This window comes from Telopea speciosissima, chromosome 2, assembly GCF_018873765.1.
Source record: "Telopea speciosissima isolate NSW1024214 ecotype Mountain lineage chromosome 2, Tspe_v1, whole genome shotgun sequence".
NCBI classification, from domain to species: Eukaryota; Viridiplantae; Streptophyta; class Magnoliopsida; order Proteales; family Proteaceae; genus Telopea; species Telopea speciosissima.
The window spans coordinates 51955835-51976946 of record NC_057917.1 but is presented as its reverse complement, the minus strand read 5'-3'; the positions used below and the strand labels follow the sequence as shown (position 1 = coordinate 51976946).

The 21112-nt window shown below is 36.3% G+C and overlaps 1 protein-coding gene across 3 annotated transcripts; it reads left to right on the top strand.

Annotated features, from left to right (window-relative positions):
- Positions 1-4042: 4042 nt before the first annotated feature.
- Positions 4043-16560, top strand: LOC122652971 (CDP-diacylglycerol--serine O-phosphatidyltransferase 1-like). 3 transcript variants are annotated; one of them, XM_043846859.1, is made up of 14 exons: positions 4043-4294; positions 4612-4639; positions 7067-7259; positions 8214-8279; positions 8410-8469; positions 9068-9158; positions 10300-10354; positions 10471-10550; positions 10677-10793; positions 10935-11019; positions 12283-12374; positions 15166-15419; positions 15922-16010; positions 16178-16560. In XM_043846859.1, exons 3-14 carry the CDS (start codon positions 7099-7101, stop codon positions 16303-16305), a joined length of 1278 nt encoding a protein of 425 aa, XP_043702794.1. In that variant the 5' UTR covers positions 4043-4294; positions 4612-4639; positions 7067-7098; the 3' UTR covers positions 16306-16560. The 3 variants fall into 3 exon arrangements, with proteins under 3 accessions (XP_043702794.1, XP_043702796.1, XP_043702795.1); XM_043846861.1 differs by lacking the exon at positions 4612-4639; XM_043846860.1 differs by lacking the exon at positions 4612-4639 and having other exon boundaries at positions 4043-4298; positions 7071-7259.
- Positions 16561-21112: the final 4552 nt, after the last annotated feature.

Below are 21112 nucleotides of genomic sequence, written 5' to 3'. Positions count from 1 at the left end.
CATAGATCTGACCTTCAAATTGGACTGGAGAATGGTATTTTGAACCTTCAATAATAAGGGTATGAGAGTTAGTGATGCATTCATCTTCTCATAGCCCAATTGTAGCCTTAATTCACCACAGATGAAGAGATCACATTAATGAAGAAAAAACAAATCCCAAGAGTTATCATGTCTTAAAATCTTATGTATTTCTTTTATTCTTTTGAAGACCCCCAAAATTATTATGGGAGGGTTTGGTTCATCATAAAGCCCCAATCGATCGGCCTAGATCAATCCCGATTTCGGCTGATCTAGTCGGGCTGATTTTGTACCAAAACTAGGGTTAAGGTGTTTTTAAGCCAATTCCTACTGCTTTTGGATCTATTCTAACTGATATGCTAGGACCAATCTGGATATTGATTCTAGGTTTTAAAACAATGGTCTCCACCAGCGTTTATGACTCAATATCCATCGACATTGATTCCAATACTTGGCCAATCCTTGATTAGTATTGCAGTATGGATAGAAGGTAAAATGACCAAAATAATATTTGTATCGATATATTTGAGGGCAAAAACATCCGATACGACCGATACAGACTGATACAAATTGAAATTTGGAACTAGTCAAATACCCGATCCGATTCTGTTGAACTAAATCCATGGTCTCCATTAAGGGTGTCAATTTGGAAAAGAAACTGACCATAGATTCGGTATGATTTTGGTATGGAAAAATGGAATCTTTCTTTGTTCTGTACGTATGTACCAAACCAAGGTTATATGTGTTTACTTATATATAATATGGGAAAATGTTCTCTGTGCTAGGGCGCAGGCTGCACCTAGTCACATGGGGGTGGGTGAAATGATCCCCTTGCCCCCTGAATGGTGGAAATGCCACCCCCATGTGTCTGGGCGCAGCCTGTGTTGCGACACAGAGAACATCAACCTATATAATATATGCATATAATAATTTAACGTTAAGCATAAAGAGTAAAGAATGGAGCAAATTTAGAATCTCATCAGGCATTGCTCATTGATTGCTGTAACAAATAGTGTTGGAATTTTTTCAATAATTGTGTCGACGGTTTTGGGTCATTCTTTGGTTCAATGTTGGTCTGATGTTTTGGCGGTTTTAGGTCATTATTTGGTTCAAATTTGGCTTGCTTTTTTTGCTAAGGGACATGTACCTTCAAAGAGACATATCCAAGGGACATGTATCTTCAAAGAGACATATTCATTTGTATAGGTGCATTCATAGCACTTGGATTAAAATCTTTTAATCTAATCCATTGATCCAAGAGACACATCTACACCATGGGGTATCTCCAAGAGACACACCTACACCATGAGGTATCTCCAAGAGACACTTACATATGAGTGCTTGGATTAGAATCTTTTAATCCTGTCCACTCATGTCGATGGGCACACCCATTCCATGAGGTGTCTTGAAGAGGTACATCTACCACTATAAATAAAAGTGAAATGGGCAGTCCAAAGTATTCAATTTTTGTGATACAATTTCAATCAGTTAGACATTAACGAATTCTCAATTCTCTGATAGTTTCAAGTGATTACTGTCTCTGCAAATCAGTAATCAGTCTAGCCTGTTTTATCTTGGGAGGCAGATTTGCTGCAACCTAGTGCAGTAATAGGGTGCAAATACTGTCTTAAGGACAGAACGTTCTCGTTCGACTCAGGCTATCTCTCTGTCCTCTTCCTTTTGATTCCAGTATTTCTAACAAATAGAATTGAAAATTTGAAGATTATGGTCTTGACAGTCTTATGTGTGGTCTTGTGAATAGGGGTTGTACACTTGGTAATGAAGTTGTTTACTTGTTTTTGTTTTCCATTTTATTGAATAAATTAGGGTTGGTTGATGAGATTGGTAATTTTTATTTTGTGGGTTGAACCTGGACTTTAATAATGGGCTTGTGAGAAGTCTACCGTTTTTTTGTCTAAAATTCTCTTTTTCATAATGGAACTAGACTACAATAGTAAAATAGTTCTTACTATGGAACAACACAAGAAGCCATTGGTTCAACATATTATTGGGAATGGTCTCTCTACAAGATTATGGTTGGATAGGTGGCATCCAAGGAGTACTTTTCAATTGTTTTGGGGACAAAACTCGGTGTGATGCAGGCTCTAATCACCTATCATTGATAAAGAAATTATGCAAGATGGTCAATGGCATCCTAGATGGATTACAATCCTCTCCATCCTAAAGTGTGGCAGTGCGACAGTGCTAGGTGGAGATGTTGATACCTAGTAGCTACCGCATCCAACGGTCTGAACTCATTGATATGGATGGTTGGATGCGGCAACTGCCAAGTGTCAACATCTCCACCAAGCACTGCTGCACTGCCACACTTCAAGGAATTGGAGAGGATAATTTTCCCATCCTAGACCCTCTAGATCTATTGTTTTGCACAATATGTGGAGGGAGTTACCCAATTTGAAGAAACTTCATGTTCTAAAACACAGAAATAACAAGAAGTGAGACAAGGATTTATCGTGGTTCGGTCTTCTCTAAGAAGCCTACTCCACGGATGATAAACTCCCACTATTTCTCTTTTTCTTATGGGGAGGATTTATTTCACTTAAATAGATTGGAATACAGCTGAATGGCTAAGCCTAGAAGGAGATAAACAAGGAAACAAGATATTCACAAGGATAAGGAATCAATCTACTTCTAACAATAGGAGATTCCTTCCAAGAATAGAAGATCGTCATCCTAACCACTCCAACACTTCCTCATTCTGAATCTGATATGGTAGTACGGAAAGACAATTCTACTGGGCTGTTTACTAATCAGTTTGGGATCTTATTCGGAATAAAGTAAGGAATGTGGAGTGGTCTGCAATGGTTTGCTTTTCTAAAAATATTTCAAGACGGTCTTTTACCACTTGGAGATGCATTGTGAATGCTATGCCAACCAAGGACCAGCTTATTAGACGACAAGTTGGGGTAAATCCTAATTGTGTTTTATGTTGAGCTAGTTTGGAAAGTCGGAACCATCTTTTCTTTAATTGTTCTTTCACTTAAAAAATATGGGGAGATACTCTCTCTTCTTGTACCCAAAGTAGAAGACGAGATCAGAATGTGGAAGATGAAGTTGTTTGGATTAGATATGAGTTCAATGGAGATGACTCATTCAAATAATTGGTAAGCTAACTTTTTGTTTTACTATTCTGCATGTAAGATAAGAGAGGAATTTTAGATTATTCTGTAATAAGACAATAAAAGACCCCAACTTATTGCTGTAATTAAAGAAGATGTGCTTTCCAAGTGTACCTCCATTTCTCTTACTAGTATTTACACCCCTTGAAATTAGTTTAGTGTTGATAGTTGGAGAATTAATGTGTATTGGATTTCTACTGTTCCGAAAGCATGTTCATGGTTTTGAGCTTCTCAGTCTATGTTTGCTTTGCATTGTGATGGTTCTTTATCCCAATAAAAGACAACTTATGATGGACTGATTCATGATGCTACTATGGATTCCCCTCCCCCATTAGATTCTAAATTGGCTGTGGACATGCTAAATGGACAGATTAAAGATCATTGGGCATTACACTGATTGAAGAAAAAAATCCACCATTTGAGTGTCTCTTTCTTCGATAAAATATAAGCATGTGTGGAGGGAGGTGAATCACCAGCAAATTACATTGCCTCCTTACCTACGGGTGATGTGGAGACTATTCTTCAACCAGTTGACTTCCTTTTATTAGGGGTTTCCCATCCCATTTCCGGAGATTCTAGGTGGTTGCCTTTTTTTTTTTTTTTTGGTATATATAATTTTTCTTTTTTTTATAATATAATTTACTTATAAAAGAAAAACACAAAAAAACCATTTTTTATACCAAATAAAAATCAGGAATTACATAAGTTTATGAGGGGTAGTTTTGGCATGTAAGAGAAGTACACTTTCTTTCTTGCGTTAAATGCGTATCAAAACATTAAACATCTTCAAACCTTACTTTGACCGTAACAGACACAGAGACTCTCTCTCTCTCTCTCTCTAAAACACTTTTCAGATTTCACTTTTTTTCTCTCTGCCTTTTCGCCGCTGCTGTTGCAGAGCAGAGTCCACAGACTCTCTCGCGCTCTCACCACAGAGAAATTTATTTGGTGAGAGAGAGATGTATTTATAGAGACGGACAGAGAGAGAGCGAGAGAGATCTTTTACTAAGACTTGCAGATTTCGATAAGTCCCTCTTATCATTAATTTCGTACTGTGCAAATTCTACCACTTCAACGGCCACGATCTTCAGGTCTTCTCATCGTACGAATAGGGCTACCTTGTCTCCCTCTTCTACGTAAGTATAACCCCCTGAGAAAAAAACAGTACTTTTTCGTTTTCCTTCCTCTTCCTGTTCCTCTTTTTTCTTCTGTTTATATTTGTATTTATTCTGATTTTCTAACCTTTTAATCATTCCATTTGGTTACTATCTTAATCTACTCTCGCTTCCTTCTTGCTTGTCTGAATTTCTTCTTCTTCTTCTTCGTCGTCGTCTTCTTTGTTTTTGTTCAAAAATCTGATCGTATCTACTGTAAAAAATTAATTTGCTTTCCGTGTTATTCTCGCTCGTCTTTTTCATATTTTATTTATTTTCCCGTTCTTTTATTCTTGCAGTTCTCTTGTGGAGCAACGATTTTGGAAGGTGTGTGTATGTACTTATATACGGTTCTGTGCAAATTTTGGATTTTTTTTTAAAATTTTGTTTGTCACATGCAATGGATTCACTTTAGTGTTTGTCCAGTACATTTTGATTCTATCGTACTTAAGGATTAGCTGAGACTCTGATTCTTTATTCATTATTGGTTTTTGATAGGGTTTTTGTTCAAATTCACTTTTGTTTTGCTTTTGCATTTGATGATTTGATAGAGAATTAATGCTTAATTACATCTGACTGAACCTATCAGTCTACATTACTTGTATAAATTTCTGATGTATCTGTTTCGTGGTTAATGACTCCTGGAGTTCTTAAGTTGGCTAAGTGGGTTTATTAAGCCTGTCTTACGATTGCTTATATATTCGTATGTCCTCATTATGTTTACCAGAAGAGAAACCTTCATAGTAACCTGTCATTTACCGTTGGTAAAGATATTGGGCTTTGTGAGTCTGTGACCTCCCAAGTTAATGAGGATGCCTGCCTGAATGATAAATAGAAACCCAATAAGCTTGCAACTATCTTATTTCATTATTATTGCAAATCTATGAATTTCGTTTGTAATTCCTTATACCCTGCCACTGTTTAGGTGGTAATTTTTGGAGCCATAGTAATACTGTATTTATAGTGAGATTTCTGGATTGTTGGATTCAATTTGGATGACTATCCCTAAATGGCCAGAACTCAACTAGTTACTTGAATTTTATATGAGTGAGAATTCCATTGATGATGTCTGTAATTTGAATTTGGCTATTCATACTATGAGAGATGTTCCGCTTTTACTTAGTTTTGCGATCATAGGATAATCGGCTTATATGTAAAGCATCATTATATATGTCTTTCATAAATATAACTTTTTAAGATACAATTTACACTAAATGAAAAGTGAGGAGAATTTCACAATTGCTTCAGCCAATGTTCTAAATTACACATCTTTACTAAATTTGGTGACTCTAATGTTGATAAAACATTGGAAAAGTGTGTGTTTGATAAACAAAGGACTCCTGATGAAAGTAATCCATGTCTAAAATTTTTGGTGCTTGGTAAAAACCCTTTGACATTTTGAGATTTACTACAGTGGGTGAACCAGAATCTAAAATAATGAATATCTGATACAGTGAGTCAAAGCAAGCTATGGGAGTGACAGTTTTGCATCCTTGTATGCCTATGTACAAATGTTCATACAGTGATACGGATAGGTATCTGCAATTCCTCCTGGTTGCTTTCGCTTGAATCTACCACATGGCGAACATCTCATGATTATACAAGGATGCAGTTGGCAAACAACTATTTGTTTCGACCTTGTTTGGACATTGACCTTTAGGATGCATTTTCAAGTACTTTTTCTAAAACTGCTTGACACACAAGGATTTAGGGATATCAATCCATGATGACTCATTAGGCGGTGATATGCCCATAAATGAACACCCTAAGAAAAGACAAATATCTCACTTGCAAGCATATTTGGGTGGAATCCAATATATGACGGGGTTGCTTGATGTTGTAATCATCGTTGATCCGCAAGAAGAATATATGGTTCTTAGAGAATGTGTCAATTTGAGAATATGGATGTAGATCCATGTACCAAAGTCCCTTTCCAAATGTGATTTACTTTTCCCAAAGTTATTTACTTATTGCCTTACTCACCACCTTGCATTACAACATATTATTTTCACAAATCTAGCAACATCGATTATAAATAGCTGCCTATGTCAAATTGTATGATTACCTTACACTTTAGCCCTAATTGATCTGTCTTTATGATGTTCTCACCTTTTTATGGTTATTCAGGTCAAAATAATATATTTTTATGTACTTTAGATAAAAGTAAAATAGATGAAAAGAGAAAAAGTTAGGAACACTATCTACTACATAAGACTGACATTGAGTTGCTTCTCTAGAATAAATAAAAAGTTATCGCAGAAAATGGGATATATTTAAAGGCTTAGTCAGTACAAGCTTCCCATTGTAATTATTAATATTTTCAGTTCTTCCAAAATCTGACGACAGTTTTGAAGTTTTGTATGCTCCCAATTTCTTCTAGTAGCTCAATTCTTGAAAATGGTGAAACTTTTTCAAAAAATTTGAGATATATTAAATTTTGAACTGTGGTTATGACATGATGATATTCAAAACCGTTCTCGACTCTTCTGTATGCAAAAGGTACAGTGACTGATTATTTTCTTGAAAAGAAATAGTTCTTGTTGTTGGGATCCATTGGAGAATGTGACAATTTTGTAGTATCCCATCCTAGCATTTACATGAACTTGCTGTCTTTGAAATGCTGCATAACTTCTCCACTACTTGCATATTAATGTTTCAATCTAGTTTAGCTGCTAAAGTAACATTATTTGTGAGACTTTATGACTTGTAACGGGCTATTATCTGCTTGTAATGTAATGTTTCTGTGACTTTCAGGGAGCAAATTGTACATCTTGATTGATTGGCTGATGGAACCTAATAGTCATAGGAAAACAAGGAGGGATCGTTCTGTGCAAGAAAAGTGTGTGATGAACTCGTTAGACGATGCTAATGAACTTGACCCATGGACCGCATGGGCATACAGGCCTCGTACAATTTCCTTGCTACTTATTGGCGCATGTCTTCTTATGTGAGTGCCAAGGGTCTAGAAATTGTTCTCATGTAAAAATCTCTGGCCAAATTTACTGGCTCATTTCTTGATGATGTGAAGGGTTTAAAATTCTACCTTTCTGTTATGAGACTTTTTCTTCTTTGATTGAAGAAGAATTTCTGGCTGCTTTCCAGTGCAGCATTTAGTGTTTATGACTAAATCTCATTATTGCATACTTTGAGAGCTTAGAAATTCTTGTTCTTATTTTCCTTGCTGCAATTTTTGTTTCTGTACAGACCCTTTTCTTGATTTTACCCTTCTACGAAGTGGTGAATATTATGGTTTAATCTCATTCTACAATTCTACTTGTATTTTTGTTAACTATTTTCTTGTTTCTCGTACAAATTTTTGCCGGATATAGTATAGCGAGGCTGGTTCACTTTCCCTTTTCTTATTGAGTCTCTTTGGTATAAAAAGAGAAAAAGAACCTTTGCCCCCCACAAAAAAAATCTTAATTGGAAATGATTAATTTAGCATTTCACATTTATGTTCAGATGTGAGCTTGTCCAACTCATTTTTCAAAAAAAAAAAAAAAAAAAAAAAAAACCATTTTTCCTAGAGAACCCTGCCAGCTCCCCCAATCCTCTACCCCACATTTTAAGGGTGACTGTAGATAGACTCGATCCATTTAAAATTGAATGGGGCTCAGATTGGCATTTTACTAAATTTTAATTAAACTAGGACCCACCTGTTATCACCATACTTCATCATTGAGAGGCAAGATTTGATAGTTTTGTTGCATGAAAGTCCATTATTTCTGTTTCTTTTGTCTTCGGTATCTTTCTGCATATTTGCGTGTCTCAAGCCTTTCGTTCTCTGTTTGTTGTGCGAGACTCGTCAATAAGCAAAGAAAATATAAATTTGTAGCATTATAGTTTCTGTCAAATAACTGGTTTAATTAATGATGGTTATTCTGACTTCTTATGCTTGCAGTTGGGCAAGTGGAGCTCTTGATGCAGATAACAGTTCGTCTGATGATCTTGTTACATCTGTGAAAAGGTAATTTTTTATTTCAGAAGTGCTCTAATATTACTGATGTAGAAGCCATTTATGTGAGTTGTCTTGTCAATATTTTGTGAAATATGCAAAAACCACATGGTGGTTCACAAGACTTCCTTTTTCTGGACAGGGGTGTATGCGCTATGATTGTGGTCTTTCTTGCTTATTGCCTGCTTCAAGCACCTTCAACGTGAGTTGCAGAGTCCAATTGTTTGAAAATCTCTTTTTACCATATGACCTGTGTTATAGCTGAGCATATTTATAAAGATCTATTATATTTCTTGCTATGCTTTAGTCCTACTTTTCAATTGTTCATCATGGTCTGAATTGGCGATTCTTTTTTCACTGAAATATTCAAAATCACATTTGAACAAATGCTGACCAAGATAAAAATTCCAAAATATCTCATTTTGGGCCCTATGATTGAAATTCTGAGTACAAAGTGCAATAACTGGCATGAACATTCTAACTGCCCTTGTTTTCTTTCTTTCTTTTGGGCTCTTTCTCTTGTACCCTGCTTTGTATCCTTCTTCAGGTTGGCTTTTTAATGTTGTTTTATTGTTTGCTTATTAAAAGGGAAAGGAAAGGAAATAATGTATTCTGTGAGCGGGGGAAAAACCATAATATCCTGCACTTTACTATGCCCAATATTCTCTTTCTTGTACTAATTTTTCTTTTATGAATTAGAATTATTCCTTAGTACTGTTTCTTACTTCCATATAGGCATTGGATGCACTAATAAATAACTGGATGCTTTAATATAACTGTTTTCATTTTGTTTGCTGCAGAGTGCTCATTAGGCCACATCCTGCAATTTGGCGCTTAGTTCATGGAATGGCCGTTGTTTACCTTGTTGCACTTACCTTTTTGCTGTTTCAGGTTGGTTTTAGTTCATCCTATCTATCTAAATAGCTGTAATTTATACCAAGCATGTTTGTGTTGGTGGACTATGTAGCCTCGTTGTTTACATCATCTATTTGAATGTCAGTCAATTGATATTGGATTAACAGCTTCATTGTAATGTCGGTGTAGCTTAATTAATTGGCTCCTCTTATAGCCACGAGGTTGTGTTCTCCTTGCCACTCTTAGTCATGGAAAAATTACTTGGTCCAGAGCCGTTATGCTTTATAAGTCACATATGTTGTCTGCTCTTAATTTTTTTCTTTAATATTATTTTATTGAGATAGAGGGTAGGAATCATACAGGTTTTCTTTGTAAGGTGGCAGATTTGGGACCTTTAGTCCCAGTCCTTTCATCCTCACCTCCCACTGAAGAGGAAACAAAGTAGGAGGGGAACAAGAAGTTTGAGATAGTTTGAGTATTTGTCAGAACTTCTTTTACAAGACTGTTAACAGTTTGGTTTTTGGCATATAGCTGGCTTGGAGGACAGCTTTTAGCCATTCAAGGGCCTTTTCAAATTCAAAAATTGGATGCATCTGTTTCATTTTGATTGTGGGCTTGGTCTTGTAACCAAATGGGTGAGTCAGATTATTGGCTTGACATACACTCTCACACACTTACACACTTGCGCATAAGAATAGTTTTCTTCCAATTGCTTGAGGTTGGATACAACCCTTTTGTACCATAAATTTAAGCTCTATGTCTTTCTCATTACATTCCACCGCATCTCACCATGTTCTTGTAGGCCTTCTCCTTTTCCTTTTTGAGCCTTTAAGTCCCGCCACATCTCTCGTCACTCAGTCAAGACATATGTGTGTAAGCTATGTGCATCCATGCATGGACACAAGCATTTGCAAGTCCCGCTTTCACAGGTCCCAGGAGGGTGAACTGGAAACAGTTCTAACCATTAGAATCTTTGCGCAAAGTTTCTGCTTTCAAGACTCGACCCTGTGTGTTCATTCTGGCAGCGCAATCTGCCAAATCATATTCGTAATAATGACTCAATTCATGGACTAGAAAATGAGCTGGATTGTGAAACTGCTTAACTTTGTCCTGCAACATTTGAGTTCTCACGCTTTTACTAATCTGCTTGTCCTTTTTCTTTCCCATTCTTTAATAGAATCGTGACGATGCTCGGCAGTTCATGAAATTTCTACATCCTGATCTTGGCATTGGTAATGCACTTAAGCTATGGAAAATGCTGCTTCTTTCATTCTGAGACACATTTTGGGAGATAACTCACTGACTGCAGAGTTTTATCTTGTATGCATTGTGTCCACTCAATTTACAGAGCTTCCTGAAAGATCATATGGATCGGATTGCCGAATTTACATCCCGGACAATCCTGAAAACAGGTTTAAGAATGTTTATGTATGATGTCTTCATTCACAATCCATTTATTTTAATTTCCTCCTTCTGTCCTTTGTTTTATGTCATGCATCACCTTTAAGCACATTTGATTGAGAAGGGAACTGAGTTAATATTTAGTTCTTGTAGGACACCTTGTTTGATGAATTTGTCGTAGCTCATATTCTTGGATGGTGGGGTAAGGCCATAATGATACGCAATCAGCCCCTTCTGTGGGTGTTGTCAATTGGGTTTGAAATAATGGAGGTGTGTTTCTTTAACTGAATACATTGTATTGGTGATTCATAAGATTTTTTTTCTGGTTGTCTTTCGGATGCAGAAGAATAAAGGGGGAGTAGGTTATTGGCATTCTTGCTAATTTTTGTTTCTGGTTTTTAAAAATTGCAGCTCACATTTCGACACATGTTACCAAACTTCAATGAGTGCTGGTGGGACAGTATTATACTGGATATTTTAATCTGCAATTGGTTTGGTGAGAGCACTGAATCTTTTGCCCTGTTTCATGCTTCATTAAATTATATCATGGGCCATCCGGATTATTTTCTTGTTTATCTGTCTAGGATGTTTTAGAGTATGTCATTGGACCAAATCAGACCGTATTCTTAGGTATGACTCAAATCATGGACAAATAAATGATCTAGATTGTTGAACTACTAAAAATTGAGACTGCATTTTGTAATTTCTTTTTTTAGATTCTTCCTCTTTCGACAGAGATCAGCTGCCTATTTTCTATACGTAATGTCATGAGCAATAATGTCAAGTCCAAGCATGGTCAATAAGGTCAATACTTACATCTGCCAACTTGGGATAATATTGAGTAGGATGGACCACACCAAGTTGAAGAACATGTTGTGATATAGGGGACAGCTAGACTAGATGAAATAGATGGTCTCTTGTTTTCTACTATTTCAATTTTTCCTAGGCACAGTGCGGTATTTTTCTTAATATTTTTTTGAATCTTCATTGTGTGTCTGTGTATGTGCCTTGATGGGTATCAGTAAGCTTTTAAAAGTTACAAAGCTTGGTCATGGTATGGGGGTTTACCTTCACAATAACACAATTCTATTAACAAGATAAATGCTAACGATTAACCTTCACAATGATACAATTCCATCAACAAGCCAAAAGCTAATGAATAATGATCACAGCAAATATTTCATTGGAATCAGTCAGCCAACTCTCTACTTTGCCAAATCATCTGCACTTTCAATGGCAGATCTAGGCATCTATTGTAATAAATAATTCATGGAAAATGTCAAAGATATGGATGCCTATGAAATGAGAAAATCCAAGGGTCATATACTTTCCTTTTCATCCAATAATACTTGTTGAGTCCTATGATCAACCTTTAATAAGCCTCTTGGTTCAATATAATATTTTAATGTATGGAAAACATTTTCATGACCAATAAAGGAACACATTTTGGTGTTGCTTCTATCTGATTTTGGACTTCATATTTATTTTGATGGAAAATTTCTTTGGTGGTTTGGTAAAACTCAAAAGTATATTAGATTTCTCTGTGAGAGAATAGGAATTGGAACGGCAAACCACTTTCCTAATTTGTACCACTATTTTATAAACTCGGACAAAAGGATCAGTGCTTTAATCTTCATTGTATAGTAGTAGCTTCAAATGCCAATTCTGTTGCTTAGTATGTAACACACATTCTGGCCAGTAGAAGGGTCATTCTATTTTTGTTAGTTTCTGTTGTGATTATCCATTGCTCACCATGTAGGTATATGGGCTGGAATGCATACTGTACGTTACTTTGATGGAAAAACATATGAGTGGGTCGGTATAAGTCGACAACCAGATATAATTGGCAAGGTATTTTTTATGTGTACAGGCACACACTCATTGTTTTTTTTAGAAACATTGTCCTTTAAGTAAACGTTCCACCATTTTTCACAGTTTAACCCTTCTGGTATTGTATATTGATGGAAAAGTGAAATTTCTGTTTGGATATGTTCCTGAGATTCATAACCAGAACACAGATAGTGCATTAGCCACACTGGTTTTGTGGTACACTGCAACTTCTGAATGGTTGGAACTTGGAAGAATATCTCATCAATTTTTTGTTAACCAATTGGATGTGTTACGAATGATGCATACAGCTTTAGACACATTGCCATTTCTGCCGTTTTTTAGATGTGACTTTATTGATGCTCTATCCATACCTCGACACTTGCTAGTTGAATGTGAAAAATGTTATAGGATGGAAATTTAGAGAAGCACATTATATTGTAATTGTTTTTTCACTGTGTATTATTATGTCTTATTTATGTTGTAATATAAATGAAATGAACAATTCATGGATTACATTACAAATATCACCTTTATCTAATCTAAAAGAATATACTTCTGTACAATTGTATGGATTGTAGCAGTTTCAGTAATGACATTTGCCAACTCTGATTGCATGTTGCATATTGCACATTTAATTAGCAGGTTCTGGTCTCTGCCAGGCAATACCTTTTCAAGATTATGTGGTTTATTATTTAGAAATGTTTAGTTGAGCATGCCAATCTTTGTTTGCTTATATTTCCCCTTTAAGTTTTAAATAATATATGTGGAACGGTCCAACAGCCAAGTATCAGGAATAGTTTATCACTTCTGTCATGGTTTGGGTTATTGATTTTAGTAGTTTTACATGGTGATTCTACTTATGATGATGTAGGGAATACAGTTATAGAACAACTTTTTTAATGCAAGAAAACTGAGTATAAACATTAAGACATAGCTGCAGCAGAGTAATTTAGAGCTACACTTTTCCCCCATATCATGGTTAACAGCTATAGGTCAATATTATTTTATAATAGTTACGCATTAAGATCATATTATTCTGCAAACAATATGGTTAGCAGGAAATGTTTAAGTCGAGAGTATCAAATACCTTAAAGAACATGGAGTAATCAAAGTATATGAAATTATTGATAATAATTATAAATGATATTTTTTATATAAGTAATGAAATGACTTTATTGCAAAAAGAACATAAGAGATTCAGAAATGAGGACCAAAGCTCAAGCAAGCTTTCAAAAGGGACTAGTCAATAGAATAGGAACCCACATGCAAGGTGTCCCTATTCTCCCTTCCCTAGCTGACTCCATTGATCAGGGGTAGAGTTTGGCTTCTCGTTTTTTTAATCGGTCTATTGGCAGATTTATTTTGAATCATGCTCTTAATGAAGAAAGTTTGGCAAATGTGAAATAGTTACTTCAATGTTTTCATTTCTTATACATATTCTTGTTATAATATAATATGATTATGATGATATCAACTCGCAACAATAAATTTGTAAGTTGGATTGGAAGTATTGGTGATCCCTATAAAATAGCAGAGTCCTTACAACTGCATGACTATATCATGAATTCAGGTTGGCAGTAGCAGCATGAAAAAGGATATGCTTAACATTTACATGTGAAAGTGCTTTTCTTTTCTTTTTTTTCCCTCTCTCTTGATAATACGTGTGAGCTTCTGTATATGTGAAACTGTAAAACTTTTGTGTCATATTGAAGAGTTCTTTGTTCCTTTGGAAGGAAAAATTTTGTATATGTGTCTGTATGGTGATAGGTGGTTCAAGATATTTTTGCAAAGAAAAGGGTTGTTAGACCAGTAAGTTTTCATTCTAGTGGATGCCTAGAACTGCAAAGTGCAGATGGTTTGGCCCAGAAAGAAAAGAAACAATAAAAAGGAAAAAGCGGTTAATTGGACCAATAATTGTTTTTGGACTGCCTGTTACTTTAGAAATTTTCATTTGATTAAAGATATCGCGTTGACCACATTCTTGCACACTCGTAGAATTGTTGGATCCATATTGAATCAACAAATCCATAATGGAGATCAGACACATTCAAATTGGCCTTCCTTGTGTTTGACTTTGTCCCTTGTATTTTTGAACATACAAATATTACACTTTTGTAGGTCAAACACAACCAAAAAGTGGGCTTTTTATCCGACGTGCCAGTGGAAGGGATATGGGCTACATGTGGACTTTTCTCCTGGTGCCAACTAGACTGCCATATTGCAGGTTCCCTCCAGCCTAGCCAGATGCATTTCCTAGCATATTTCCATATGCCACTGTGTTGGTTTGATATATTTTTGCAACAAAATGGGGGAAAAAATCTCTTTGATGATCATAACCTAGATGGTTGATTAATTAGCTGTGTAGATAGATTCTCATCTGTTCTGACTGCTCAGGACAAGATTAGATGGCCTGCTAGACTGTAAGAAACCTTTTACACTCCAGACTTCATATATGATGTTTTAAAATATGATTATCAATTATTGATTTCCCAGGCATCTCCATCATAATAGAAATTAAGATCCATCTTATTGTCAATGTCCGCATTATAGTCTATATTATCTCGATTCTACAACATGATTAAAGTATATGGGATTTGTTATGTTCTGTTTACATTACAAAGCCTGCTTCAATTTTTGTAATTAGTTTTAACTATTTGTAAGTTGGGTTGTATGTATATAAATATATTGTGTGATAATGCTGTGCTGCTTGTTTTTTTGGTCATAGATATAGAATGGAGCGTCTTTAGATATTGGTGCTGTTTTCTTTGTCTTTCTGTGTCCCTGCACCTCATTCCCCGCTACTTCTTTTTAGGTTAAACGAACGTTGGGACAGTTCACACCAGCACAGTGGGACAAAGATGAATGGCATCCTTTGCTTGGTCCATTGCGGTTCATCCAAGTTCTGAGCCTTTGCATTGTCTTCTTGACAGTGGAGCTCAACACCTTCTTTCTCAAGTTCTGTCTTTGGATTCCTCCTCGAAACCCTTTGATTGTTTATAGGTTGGTGTTATGGTGGCTGATTGCGATACCAACCATTCGAGAGTACAATTCATACTTACAGGATAGGTTCTCTCTCTTTCTCTCTCTCTCTCTCTCTATATATATATATATACACATACACATGCATGGACACTCCTTAACAAACACCGCATTTCTGCTAATTGTTGCACGTCTCATGTTCCCTTGTGAATTGCTTCCACCGGCTATATTACCTATTGCCCAAAATCATCGTGTTCAAATGATATTACTATCTATTACACACTTAAATTTGTTTAAATATGTAGGGGGCTGCATTCATTATTAATCTGATTTTTTTTACTAAAAGAAAAATACAAACCTCATATTTAGTCGTCTAGATAGTCGTCTAGTTGGACCTATTACCCATGCTTTGAAGGGGTTTTGATCCTTTGAACATAAAGCGGCAGATTTTAGTATGTATTTGCATCGGCAAATTGTATGTATACTAACTACCTATCCTTCCACTTTTTCTTAATTTTTGAATTCATAGGCAAATTGTATGTATACTAACTACATATCTTTCCACTTTTTCTTTATGCATTGATTTCAGAAAACCAGTTAAGAAGGTGGGAACATTTTGTTGGCTTTCCCTTGCCGTATGCATAGTAGAGCTCCTTATATGTATCAAGTTTGGCCATGGTTAGTTTTCCTACTGATATCATCATTAGAGTGAACTTTTTTCCATTGATTATTGCAGTGCATACAATTTTACTCGTTGATCGTTTTTCTTTTGCTGATGCATTGTCAATTAGAAGTTTATATATAAACATAGTTGTTTTTGACATATATGATCTTGATCGCTGCAGGCTTATTTCCCAATTCAATGCCTGTGGGGTTGATAATCTTCTGGGTATCTGTGGGGATAGCCATCATGACAGTCCTGATCGTGTGGTGTTGGCAGTTGCATCGAACTTTGGGTAGGAAAAGAGAATGATTTTGCCCTTGTGGTATACCATTTTTTATTCTTATTTTATGGATATATCCATCTAATTTGTACATATCTAATCACCTTCTTGATCTGTAAATTTTTTGTTGTTAATTTGTGAAAGGAGGGAGTGTTATGTGTTGAGAATGATTTTTTTTTCCTGTTTGGTAGTGGAAGATACTCTTCTATTTACTGAAATTTTGCCACCATTGGTACTCGAGAACATTTAGATTTGGTTTATGAATCAATTCAGCATTTTCCTTCTTTAATTCTCTGCATCCCATTGACTTTTGTTATGGAAGTTGCCTGCAAATTTTTTTTATATCTATTCTTCTTTTGATTAAATCACACCTGCAATAGACACAATAGAAAATAACTGAAATCTCTTTTAAATGTTTTGTTGCACTTCTCCATGGGAAATGCAATAAAGTAAGATTTCTCAGTGTTTTTTCCCCTGTTGAATCCTTTCACTAATCCTTACTTTGAAGGTACCAGATAGTTCAGCTTGTAAGGGCAATGGTTTTCTGGTTGTACACATCTTGGGATCGAATCATGGCTTCACCTGTGTGAATAGCCGGTAAGGGGCAACTGCTTATTGTCTACATCTAGGATTGTTTTCTCGTGCAAGTTGTTAGGAGTTCAATAGAGGTTTTCCGAGCCGCCCATGACCGTCGGTTTAGACAACTTGACTTTGATGTTGAAAAGAACCTGCAGTTTTTAGCTTTAAATGGGGTAGAGGGGAGAACCAAGGTGAATTCCCTTGCATTCTACTGCTACTAATCTCGACATTAGCACCGAGGCATGAGACTTTTCGGGGGGAGAGGTGAGGGGGGAAGAAAGAGAGAGACAGACCTGAAAGTCTATTCTACTGAGGGAACATGAAATGATACCGTAGGTTAATAGTTTGGGTTCGCTGCACATCTAGCTTTCATGGGTTGTTTCTGCAGTTGTAGAACTGGTGAGTTTATACAGAACTATCATTTATGGCAGTTGCCGTGACTAGCTGTGTCACCGTCCTGCAATGCTTTCTAAACTCTCAGATTGAGTAGATTATTAAGCGGCGAGGAAGCTGGATCGAATAGTCTGATCAGATCAGGCTATGGTTTAAGTGCACGGTTTCAGACCCGGGGACGGTCACCCTGAAAATCGATACTATATCGATGTGGATTGGCCTGGATTTTTGGCTTTGGTTTCTCTTAAAAATTGGTTTTTAACAGTTTCACTCTTGGTCCATATCATTCCACCCATACAAGATCGGTTAAATATAGGCATTGGCCTGTGCTAATACCGATTCAGATCGGTCAATACGGCTGGTTCGATACTGATACCTCAAACCATGTGATAACGATTGATTCACATGATTTCTACAAAATTTGTTTAAATGCTGCAAACCATCTTTCCGACCAAGTGTTTCTACTGTTCTACTGTTGAAGCTTTGAAGTACCTAATCTCTCCTAGTTTCTCTCTCACAAGCATTGGACTCTCGTTTATTTTTAGCGATATCTGAAATCAATATGATGAAGTAGGAGAAGAGCTTTCGGAATCACCCTAGCTAGAATCATCTTTCATTTGATGCATTTTGTTGCTTATGCATTCCAATGTTGAGGGAGTGAATGAATCAGGTTATGCTCAATTCCTCGTCTTCATGGGAGTCCCTCTGTCCATCATTTTCTGCCTGCTCTGTCTTGGCTTGCATTGTCGCCCATGGTTATAAGAATCAGAAATCAATCAGTGAACTAGCTGATTCGGATTGGAATCCTCCATGACCGATCCTGATTCTAGCTGATTCAATACGGCCGCTTCACACCCAAATCCTTGGAATCGTTGTAGTGTTCATGTTGGTGGTGATATGGCTGGTGATGACATGGCTTGGGCGGCAACGTTTGCCTGAGCAAGTAAGAGAGGGCTGCAGGAAAAATCGGTTGTAACCCTTATTAATTTCTAAATGTTTGTTCTTTAACCTTGTCCTTGGCTATGATTGCTCGCATAGATTGTTAATTTATAATGAGAAAAATATAAGGTAGTCAGAATAGTCCCTGAAATTTTACTTCTCTTTTGCGAATGATACTTTAATTTTCTGTACATAGAGCTAACCAAAAAGGTGTTGCCACAATTCGGGCTGTTATCGAGTTATTCTCTACCATCTCTGTACAACAAATTAAATTTTTAAAAAGTGATGTACATTTTTGCAAAAATGTGAACATGAAACAAAAAAGATCATTGGGTCAACTGCTTGGAATTAAAGAAATGCAATTATTTGAGAACAAATTTATTTATCCCAGAATCGTAGGTGTTATTATCTCTTAATAATATTGTTGATACGGTGGGTGAAGAAGAGACTATCCGGGCGAAAAGCCACACAATTAACTCAAGCAGGATGAACTTTTAATCCAATTAGTTTTATCTTTAATTCCTTCCTATCTTATGTCTTAGTTTCAGTTTCCTATTAAAATTTGTAAAAAACTTGAATCAATTAATACCAGAAAGAACTTACCCTCGAGTTTGAAATGACGATTGGAGGGTGATTCAATCGTTGACCATGTTCTCCATTGTCGAGTGTGTTCTTGACTTTAAATCGATTTTAGAACTTACTCACCACAGGAATCGAAATTTGTTCTGATACCAAATTGATGTAGCTGGAAAAGAAAAAGAATCAAAATAAACAAGAAAATAAAGAAAAATATAGTATAATAAGGGTCAAAGAGGACCACTTAACTAGTTGATGCAGTGAGTGCACTCCATGGCCAGCAATGGGATAGGAGTTTAGTCCCACATCGGTCGGGTAGTGTGCGGTTAATAGGCTTATGACCTTGGAGAGGGTCTCTCCACCATGAAGCTTAGGCTTTTTGGTTAGACGTTGTCAATGGTATTAGAACGGGTTATTCATGTACCAGCCATATTGGGGCCCAATTTTCCAACACTGATGGGAGTTGATACAGTGAGTGAATTCCATGGATAGGAATGAGAGGGGAGTTTAGACCCACATTATTCGGGTAATATGCGACTGCTAGGCCTATAACCTTAGAAAATGCTTCTCCATCCTGAAACTCGGGCTTTTGGATTGGACAACATCACTCGTGAATATATGTTGAGATATATGGCCTACCTGAGTATCAGATTTATCCACTCATAATCTGGTTCAAACAATTGAGTGAGTTATATGGGCCGACCCATGAATGGAGGTTTAATTCTTTTTCTTTTTTTTTTTTTATAAAAAAATTGCAGTGGCCCTAAGGTATTTTTGGGGAGGGTGCGGGAGGGGGCTTCTTATATTTTTCTCTTGTATTTTCTTCTTGTGAGTTGTTGTGTGAGATTTTTTTAGCACTAGACAATAAACTGTAAAATCCAAGTGTTTTTCAACATGTAGTTTCACTCTTACCAATTAAAGTTTGTGGTTTGACACTTCAAATTGAATATCCTTAGAGAGGTGTTACAAATATTAAATGTTGGCTTAATAGTCGTAGGACAGACATAAAAATAAGTTGGCAGACCATTTTTTAAATAATAACCATTGATCTAACACCATTGTATCTCAGTGGTTAAACACTTTACCTGAAACAGGTTGTCACGATGATCACTCATCTCTTTCCCCATCTCTGCATTCCTCCACCCTCACCTCTCGGCATCCCCCTCTCCCCCTTGCTTGGGTTCTTGATTTCCCTCCCTTACCCTACCCTCTATCTCTTCTCTTCCCCGCGCCCATTTTACCTTTTTTCTCTTAATTTGTATATAATTGCATATTCTACAGTTTTGTTTCTTTGAGGAGCTTCAACAAACGACATATTCGACAGTTTTACCTCTCGCCATTGCTCCGCCTGAACGTTTCCTTCCCTCCCTTACCTCAATCTACCCCTCTCTGCCTTTGTGTATTCCTCCCTGTGCTACCTCTCTACACCTCTATCCTACACCCAATGCTGTCTATCACGTCCTTGGTGAGAGTAGAAAGCACTCACCCCACCCCATGTCCTTTCCATCTTCAACCAAACTCAATGGACTTGAATATTGATTACTGTCAATTTTTTTGCCCATCAATATTTGTTTATATTAAGATTTAGATCTCAGAGACTATCCAAGACTTAATTTCCTCTTCTTTGATTGTAACACATGGTCTACTGCATGTCCTGGATGATAAAAAGGATTAGCAAGAAATCAACTCAATCTTGTTTTGATTCTGCAACTAATTGTTGTGAAATGGTGTGCTTTCCCTCTTATAAACAAGGTCACCTATTACTGTCATAGGTGCTTGATTTTTCCAATGAGAAGAGAGAGTGTGTGTTGCAAAGTCGCAACGGAATAGGGGAAGGGGGAGGGAAGGAAGCAAAGGAAGTGAGCTGTATAACTCCTAAAAATTTAGGAATCGGTGTCCGGTGATTAAGGGAAAACCAACTGATGGCTCAAAATAAATCTATAAGATATCAATGGCTATAATTAAAGAACTTAAAAATAAGTTGGCAGTACGTATGTATGCCACCATCCACCCTTAAGTGTTTGTATTTGAAAAATTCAGGAACAAAAATAATTATGTATGAAATAAATAGTTAGAAAGTATAAAATTATTCTTAATTAACAATTACACGTAAAATATCATTAAGGATAAATTTCATTGATTGGTGGTATAACTGAGGGATCAGTGGTTTGGAGTAATAGACCATGTAAATGGAATAAAACTCATACTCCTATATATGAATAGCCAGAAATAATGTCCTCATACTCATGATTTATATTCCAAAAATGCCACCATCATGATCGAGTATACCAATGATCCCTTGCCCATTAATTAAATATGCAATAAATCAAAAGAGACAATGGTGGGGAA

Excerpts from the sequence above, each read along its gene's own strand:
- LOC122652971 (XM_043846861.1), top strand. The coding sequence starts at position 7,099 with ATGGAACCTAATAGTCATAGGAAAACAAGGAGGGATCGTTCTGTGCAA. Across the intron at positions 8,470-9,067 it reads CTGCTTCAAGCACCTTCAAC|AGTGCTCATTAGGCCACATC; the intron begins GTGAGTTGCAGA and ends TGTTTGCTGCAG. Across the intron at positions 11,020-12,282 it reads TTTAATCTGCAATTGGTTTG|GTATATGGGCTGGAATGCAT; the intron begins GTGAGAGCACTG and ends CTCACCATGTAG.